This window comes from Convolutriloba macropyga, chromosome 11 (assembly GCF_964194025.1).
Source record: "Convolutriloba macropyga chromosome 11, txConMacr16.3, whole genome shotgun sequence".
NCBI lineage: Eukaryota > Metazoa > Xenacoelomorpha > Acoela > Convolutidae > Convolutriloba > Convolutriloba macropyga.
The window spans coordinates 10,087,057-10,096,182 of record NC_134478.1 but is presented as its reverse complement, the minus strand read 5'-3'; the positions used below and the strand labels follow the sequence as shown (position 1 = coordinate 10,096,182).

General features: G+C 34.4%; 1 protein-coding gene across 1 annotated transcript in view; it reads left to right on the top strand.

The window, feature by feature from the left end:
• LOC142349947 (pre-rRNA-processing protein TSR2 homolog) overlaps window positions 1-5,636 on the top strand; it is a 127,222-nt gene extending 121,586 nt beyond the window's left edge. The window contains exons 2-3 of the mRNA XM_075401806.1: window positions 4,347-4,607; window positions 5,170-5,636. Coding sequence (XP_075257921.1) covers window positions 4,413-4,607; window positions 5,170-5,595 — 621 coding nt within the window. The 5' untranslated portion in view covers window positions 4,347-4,412 and the 3' untranslated portion in view covers window positions 5,596-5,636. The remainder of the gene's footprint in view (window positions 1-4,346; window positions 4,608-5,169) is intronic.
• The last annotated feature ends 3,490 nt before the right edge of the window (window positions 5,637-9,126 follow it).

The window sequence follows — 9,126 nt, the reverse complement described above, 5'->3', positions numbered from 1 at the left end:
GAGAAATTGGTTTATAATAGCTGGAAATAAAGTCTCGAGTGAGAGAAGGTACTATGGCGCGTATCTTATTTCCGGTTTCCTGGCCAAAATGCCTAATAATATATCTTATTGGTCAAATAATCAGAATGATTCTTTAGCATAACAAGAAGGCTCGGTAATATGCGTTCGCACATAAAATTGCGACCCCGCTCATCCGTATTGTTGGCATAAATATCTACCAAATGAGGAAAAGATTGAAAATCCCCAAAAATTCAACCACTAATCAAGAAAACTGTGTATGAACAAAAAGATCGCCTCCAACGCAAATAACTAAGGGTAAAAAAATGCCGCATTAGACTGATCAGCCATTAAAAAGAAAGCAAGCCAAGACGAACAACAAAATTCAACAACAATAATAACAAACATTAATTACATCCAAAACTTTTGCCGTTTTTTTTTAAAAAAACTTATTAGCACTGTCAAAAGAGCGTCAGCTAAAAATGACACTAAGCAAATTAACTTGTATTTCACTGGAAATATATGGGACCACTCAATAATATGGCCCGGTAACAAATAGACAAAAAGAATAAGAAACAGCAAAGTTAAAAAAAATTGTCTTATATTTTCAAAAGCAACTAATTTCAAACTAATGAAAACCATTAGATAGCAAATGAAATCATCCAGCATGATTTTTGAGCACATAAGCCTCAATAATAGGGCATTAATACCTCATTTTTTTCATTTTTATTTCTACTTAGAAAGTAGAAAGAAAATACTAAATAGAAAATTAGCTTCATTTTTTTGCGGTTACAAAAAGAGCAACAAATGGAGACAGCAAACAAAAATTCAATTAATACTTGCGAGAAAACGCTGTCGAAGCCGTAAAACCATATTTTGACCCTCAAAATATGTTTCATTGAGCCTTCCTCGAACGCCAGTAATGTGATAAGCGACCTCTCAGTAACGAGAATAGGTAACAAGTAGACGAAAAAGAGAACAAAAGGCAAAATTAAGTAATACTTATTAAAGTAACATTTATCTGCGAAGTCATGAAAGCCATTAGCTACAAAATTAAATTATTACAAAAAAGAACAAAAATGCGAAGTTAAAAAGTGTTTTTTTCAATTTTTGAAAACAATTGTTTTCAAAGTCATGAAGCCATCAGCTATCTACTCAAATCAGAATTTAGGCGCATTTGTTCCTCCATAAAAATTCAATGAGACCTGTCATTATCCAGGAAATTTCATATGACTAAAAAGGCAAAGTAAACGACAGTTAAAGACAAATCTGAAAAAGTCAGTTAAATTCTTTGAGAAAGGGGTGTCGAAGCCGCTAAATCCGTAATCTATGCCTTTAAAGACTTTCATATGTTCAATTGGGCTTTTTTTGAACGCAAATAAAATATGTGAACTGTGAGTAATGTGATAATCTAACAAAATGAGAAAAAAACGTAAAAAAATGAGCCCTATGCCTAAAAATTAAAAACAATTGTGAAGTCAATTGGACCTATCAACAGTGAACTTTAATTTGAATTGTTCTGTTCTTTAATTAACATAAAGATCGGTTTTTTTGAAAGGACCGACTGATTACAATCGGAATTGTTTTTGGATTTTAACCGTCCATTATGGGAACAGAACCAGCCTTGCTATTGCTTTTCGTCCATAACGAACACTCAATTGTTTCGAATGTTATAGATCTGGAGAATTTGTTAGTTAAAAGATCAAAAATAAATGCTGCGTTCTTGATAACCATTGAATAAAGCTAGCAAAAAACTGCAAAAATGTAATTCCACACTACTCTCAATGGACGTGGAGGTAGGACTAGCTCGCTTTGTAGTTTACAAATAATGGGTTAGTTGTTTTTAGGTGTGGAATTCCGTCAAATTGAATCAAAAAGGGCTAAAGTTGCTTATTTTTGACGAAAAAGGCTGAATTTTGAAATATTTAGCCGAAAAATTTAAATCAAAATAGTAAACAAAACTTTTTTGGTCTTTAACAATAAAATCAACAGTTCTATTGTTAACATTTTTTTTGCATATTTTAGCAAAATAGACAAAATTTTAGGCAAAAATTCCGGAAATTGTGAATAAAATTGATGCAAATCGGTCTAGTATTAACAAAAATTGAAACCACTAACCCGTCCAGAAAATGAAATTCAAAAAAATCTTTTCAATTCCATATTCTACGCCGGACGGGCTTTTTAATGATACCACTCACAACTCTCTACGATGATTATATCGATCGGTCAAAATTGTATGAAAAAAAAACAATTGGGTGTATTAGTTCCTTCCCTCCCCCCGAAAAATTTAAATCAAAATAGTCAACAAAACTTTTTTTGTCTTCAATAAAATCAACAATTCTATTAACATTTTTTGCATATTTCACCAAATTAGACAAAATTTTAGGCGAAAATTCCGGAAAATGTGAATAAAAATAACGTAATTTGGTCTAATTTTAACAAAAATTGAAACCACGATAACTCTCTCAAGAGAGGGCGGAACAATCAGTGCGATTTGATTTTCAATAGTTTATATTTAGCGAAATGATTAACGTAAGCATAGGGCCATGCCTCATCGGCCCGTGATAATTGATGCAGAACTATCACAATTTAACAGAAAAGATGTATATGAGAATATGTATTATCAGAATGGCAAAGCGTGTGTCAATGCTCAACATTAATTTGTCAATTTTGAATTATGAAGATCTCCACATTTTTTCCACTAATAAACCAAAGAAGTCATGATTAAGTGAGTTATCAATAAATTATATTCCTGTTGGTCGGATGAGGGTCTTGATGATATATCTTAATGGACAAATTTTCAGAATCACTATTTACTGTAATAAGAGCGAGAGGATTCATAATATTTTATAATTAGTGAAATGATTAACGTAAGCTTAGGGTCATGCCTTATTGACTCGTGGGACTTGATACATAACTACCACGGCACAACAGCAAACTTATCGGTTAATAAGTTATTTCATCTGTCAACATTTAATCGTCAATTTGAATGATGTAGATTAAGTGAGTTATTTATTGCTCTCAGATGAAGTTAGAAGAAATTATTGTAAACGTGTCTTTTTTATGCAAAATTTTTGCTTGACCGTCTGTGCATTTTTTTCTAGAACATTCTCTAACGTGAGGGACTTTTCACCCTTTAATTCTTCATTTTTTAGTGATCTAAGAGGCTCTCAATCTGAAATAAAGTTGGTTGTTAAAAGCGATTGTGAGCAGAGGAATATCAAAGCCATTGTTTCTGAGTGGATAAGATGTCACACTGTCAACCAAAAGTACGGTGTTCGAACCCCCTGTGGGCTCGTTTTTTTGCACCCGTAAAATATTTCTCAGGTACACCCCTTTAAAATTAAATTGCTCCCGTCTATCGGTCGAAATCGGTTTATGTTCCATAAATGTTGTTTTATTGCTCTCAAACAAAGTTCTGGTCTTTTTGCAATTTTCTGTACTGCTGACTTTTCTCTTGATAATTTTTTCTAAACACAGATAATCAGGGAAAGACGGAGGGGCTTATGTCATGACCAGCTCTCTTAGAGCCTTACTAGTCATGCTATTTGTGACGCTGCTATTTATGGTAGGTGCAATTTTTTCGCAGTTGAGACCCCTCTCGCCCCACGCCCCATTCGACTCACCCCCCCCCCCACTCCGCGCGTCGCCCACGTGCGTTTTTACCAAAAAGTGTCAATATTAGGCTGCTAAATTGGGTTGCCCTCAGCTTTTGACGCCTAATGATTTTTAATAGCCGCGAAGCGATAGCGGCTATTATTGGGTTCATCGCGTTTTTTTTCTAATTCGTCGTCTCCATCGATGATTCTTACGACCTGGCTTCTTGGAATTGACTTTTAGTGACTTCTACTGCTTTGCTGTTAAAATTTGTGTATACGTGGCGTCATTTGTGCTGCTTGTAGGTCAACTGCGTGACTTACCTCACTAAAAATGACATCTGAAATCACTTAATGAACTTATTTAAAATTTTATGAAAATTTACTAATTAAAGATCAATAGTGTGCATCCAAGTAGTGCCAAACGTAAATGCCCTAATTCTAGAGTATAGAGTCTTGAGTTTTTGATTGCAAATATTCAATTTGAAAAAAGCTCTATTAGGGCTTTTTCCTTATAGAGAGTATGTGTCTCATAAACATGACAGTCGGAATCTAACCCAAAAAGTCTAGTGGTCTTGAGTTTCTTTATTATCTTATTTCTTTAGTTGTTTCAACTCCATGGATGGCCACAAGTGTCTAATGCGGTTATTTTCCGGCTATCTGCCGGCTATGTTTTACCTTTGGATCTTTAAGCGAAAATAAGGAAACAGAATGGATCCCGATTGTCTTGGAGCATTTTTCTAAAACTTTTAGATTTGTGAATGTTGCTTTGTTGACCTACGCTAAAAGAAGAGCACTAATCTACAGCTTGGCAAAGCGATGGCCAGCAGTTCTTTGCCAACTGGCAATTTGCAGTTTGTAGACTGTGTGCGGGTCGTGTTACGAGGCTGGACTGCTCTTCAGTTGGCAATCCAGCATGGCTTCGGAGGTATCCACAGTGAGGAAAAGGGAGTGTGGATGGGGGAAGCAGTGGCTGAATTCTTTTCCAAGAATAGGGACCTCAAGTATTATGAGGTAAATGACGTCACTCTCACATCTATTGTTACACCCCTAGCGTACTATAAACTTACCCCTGTCGTCTCAATTTGATAATGATTTGCATTTAAAGGGATGGGGGTGGTCCTGGGTTTCTGAGCATCATGCTTTATTACATTACAGTTTTTCGAGATTTGGACAGATTGAAACTGGAGCATGGTTTGGTAGGTCAAAGCATGAAACCATTAGTAAAAATGTGTTCGTAGTGAGCCCACTTTAATATTTAAGTGTTGTACTTTTTAAATCCATTCAAATACCCCATATGACACTTTATATCCCTCGTGTGATTAGGGGCCGTGACCTGCAGCCCTCCAATTAACGATAAAGTTCGATATGAGGCCTGGGGGTGGTATGAAGCGGAAAATTTTTCATATGTACAATCAAGTTTAGTCACTTCCAAAAAGCCGAAAAATCTGCTTATCCTTCATACCTGTATGATTTTTCAAATCGAATTGATCACACGGCTGAGCAACAACGAATACCATTATAAAACTAATCAATTGAGAATCAGAGTTTATGTTGATATTGTGTATTTATGTAGGTAAGTGAATTACTAGAAGACTTAATGCAAGACGAATTCAACACAGAACTTGACGACAACAGCCAAACTGAAATTGGAACTCTACTCTGCAAATGTTACAATCTTTTCACAAGCAACAAAACAGAAGAACTCAATCAGCTAATTGGTCCCGCACCTGTAGCTGCTGTCACTCAAAGTGAAAAACAACAAAGTGTGAAATGTTGTGACGACTTAAGCACCGATTCTGAAGATGATGTTGACATGGACACAAGTAGCTCAATGGTTGTCAAAACATTCGGCGATTGCCGGATAGCTGAAACCTCGTCAATTCCAGAATTAGATGAAAATGGTGCTGAAATGAAAGAGCCTGAAATAAGTGAAAATGTAGAAGATGATGGCTGGACTGCAGTTACAAAACGGACTAAAAATAAATCAAGGAAAAGTTGATGAATGTATAATTTCAAAATTTATTTTTCCTTGGTCTTTTATGAATGCCAATGCGTTGAGAAATGACCGAAAACATTTGGAGCTAAACTTTTCTGAGTAATGACATGAGTTTTACTAGGCATAAGTTTTAGAGTAGTGCAAAATAAGGCCAAAATTTTTGATCTGAAACGCCAATAATAATATTTCCTTAGTTTTTTTTAACTCACCTTCCTCACTCACCGCCCATTTCCTTAGTTTTTTAACTCACCAAATTTTACAGCTGTTTAAGTTCGTAGACCTTTCCAGTAATATTTTGCTCTATCTTTTTTGGAACTGACATTTTTCTCCTTTCTTGCATTGAGGATCTGTAAGCAAACGCTGCCATTATAGTGCATTATTTAGACTATGGTATATTTTAATAATAAATTGTTTTGCGGTTCTAGTTTGTCCATAGATACGAAAGTTTAGCTTTCAACTAATTACAAAGTAATCAATAACTGCACCAGCGAGAGCACTATTAGATCTACTGTTTGCAGTTTTCTCTAAAGAAGGTGGCAAAATCTAAGCTATGCTTACCTCAGCCAAAGAAAAATTAAACGAATTACGAAACTTCAAAATATCGAGAACAAAACTTTTTTGTGAAAGCTTAATATGAAAGAAAACTCCAAATTGAGAAAAAAAACTATTTAAGTTTAACAATTGCGTACAAATCAGTTCAAGCCATAGATAAGTCTGGCTAAATAATCAATATGGAGGAAAACGTGATCTGCGATGTGCAAACCTATTTAGATGGGATATTGTGAACTGCTCTACAATATCAATGAAAAACTTATCCAAGCTCTAAAAATGTTCAAGAGGGTTCTAACTTTGCTTACAATAGTTTTTTGAAAACGTGTGATTACTGCCACTTGTCTTTTCTCGTTTCTTAACGTGAAAATTACTTGATTGGTTACAAAAATTTGACTATGGAATTGACGTTTCCTTCCTCAATGTTTTAAGTAGCAGTTTGAACATTTCAATAAGATGCAATTTTTGGGCTGAATAGATTTGGTATTTCTCGTAGATGTGATACTGCATGGTACTTTGTTTTGCAAAAACGTTATTTTAAATGATTCAATTGAGTTTGTATCCTATTTTTGCATTGCCATTCTGTTTGAAGTATCACATCTTAGCATGACAAATTGCAAAAGTTTTTTTACATATTAATTCGAAACCAAAAACATTTGTTGATAAAGCCTTTTCCGTAGATTGTAAAATACACCACATTTGCAATAATCTGTTTTCACATTTCTCATTCATCACTTCTACACCATAGTTTACCTAAGCAATTATCACATTCAGAGCTCTTTTTTAATAGCCGCACAGCGATAGCTGGGGCTATTATTGGCCTTCTCTTGGTTTTTTTACAATTCAAAGAATTTCAATTGTATTGGGGCGCTGTCTTTTTACGTCTCGAAGAGGAGTATTGGAGAAGTCCTTTTTAATCAATTTTTTGGAGTGAATTTTGAAGCGGGAAATTAAACACTTCTGTAAGCGAGCGAAATTTCTTGTTAAATTGCGGCATTTTAAAGCTGTTTTTCTTAATTTTTGGTTTAGAGGTTTTGTTATAATTTTGTTTTAATTTTAGGCTGGTTTTGGTAGTGGTCTGAAGGTTTCTGAAAATTCGTATGAATTTTATGCTAATTCGCAGGTTTTCATGTATTTTGCTGATTTTCGGGCTAATTTTTGCGGTTTTTGTCCGATTTTTTTACTGGCTCAAATGGGTATTGACACGTTTTTGTTTTATGGTTTTGTTTCAAAATAATCATAAATTAGTGGAGACACGTTTTTGATTAGTAATTTGATGGCGCTTAAATGGATTTCCACTTCGAGTCGTTTCCGGAATTCTTCCGGCCAAGTTCTGTTCACACATTTTCATGATTTTGGTCACGAGTAAGAAAACGGTGTAAGAACAAAAATTCGCTTTCTCGCTAGTGGTTTTTTGTTCACTACGGAAATTTCGCTTCGATGTTTACTATTTTTTCGATATTTTGGATCGGATTTTTTTATAAATGGTTTTACCAATCCATTCATAGTGCATTCTAGGTGCAGTTTTTTTGAACCAAATTTTCATTTCTCTAGTGGTTTTTTTACTCACATGCTGCATTTTAACTTTTATTTTCTGTTTTTTATCTTCTTCTTTGGAAATGGTTTCCCCAAGTCACTCGTAGACCGTTCTAGGTATAGTATTTTGTTTAGTCCATGAAAATTTTTTGAATTGCACGTCAGGACTTGTCCTGCTATGTATTTTTATTTCGTTGTCAAGATTATTGTTACGACCATATGACGTCACAACCAATTCAAATTTGCTTTCTGTTCATTTATTCATGCAATTTCAACTGAATTGCGTGCGTGACGCCATTCTTTACTCTTCGTGGAGCGAGTTTTTCTGTTCTTTCGCGTGAATAAATTTTTGGTCACACGTGACTTACCTGACTCTGAAAAATGACTTCCTCGCTTTGAAATCGACTTTTATTTACTTTAATTCAGAGATATGGTCAAATGGGTGCGTGTCACTCTAATTGAAGGTTCTTTAAGAGCAGCTAATAGAAGCAGCAATAAGTTATACAGATTCATAAACAAAATATAACATCTGAGCTTTTAAAATTTTGTTTTTTTTTCGTCTCTGTCTTTTACTATCTTTTTCATATTACAGATCTACGAAGCTATTGCGGCTATTTTCTGGCAATCTGCCTGCTTTGTTTACTTATTGAAAAATGAATGAGTTATCAAAAATGTTCGCTTCAATAATGAATACCAAAGACTAAGACGATAAATTCACTGTGATTAATCAGCGAAGCTGCGACTTTGTCTATCAACGAAATTTCCACTACGTAGATAGAGATAAAATGTATGAAATTTGTGATCTGGCGATGCGACGTTTTTGGAATGTTCTGAGAAGCTCATTTTGTAGTCAGTTGTTGCTGGGATACTCGGATATCTTACTAAACCGCGTATGTACTAACAGCTTTAAAGGAAAAACTTTAGTCTCCGTCTTTTTTATTTATGACAGTCGCTGGTTTTTAAAATTTTTGCTCTCAAATTGCTTAAGCTTGAAAAACTCTCAGCAGGTTTTTAGTTCCCTGTTTTTATCTATCCCAAAAAGCGATTACTGCGTTATGAAATTATTATTTTGTCTACCTTTAATTCTACCTTTTTAAAAAGAAAGCGAATCGTTGATTTTAACTGAATCAGAAAGCTATGAACTACTAGCGGCATATAAAAACAAAGAATGGAAAATCATGTGAAATGTGAAACGTATAGAAAAAGCGTCTAAAAAGAGTGAAAATGGAAAATGACAAAAAATATTAATCTTATAGTAAACAAACGCTAAAAGTGTGCTCAACGAAACTTGAACTGCCTATATATGTGCGAATTTTTCGCTTTTTAGTTTTTTATCAGGTATGAAAAGATCGGAGTTTTTGAGATTTTTAAATTCTTTTATGGTACGGTGGTAACTTTCATCTTTCTGTTGCTCCAAAATTTGTACAAAAAGCTCAACAATTTATTAGG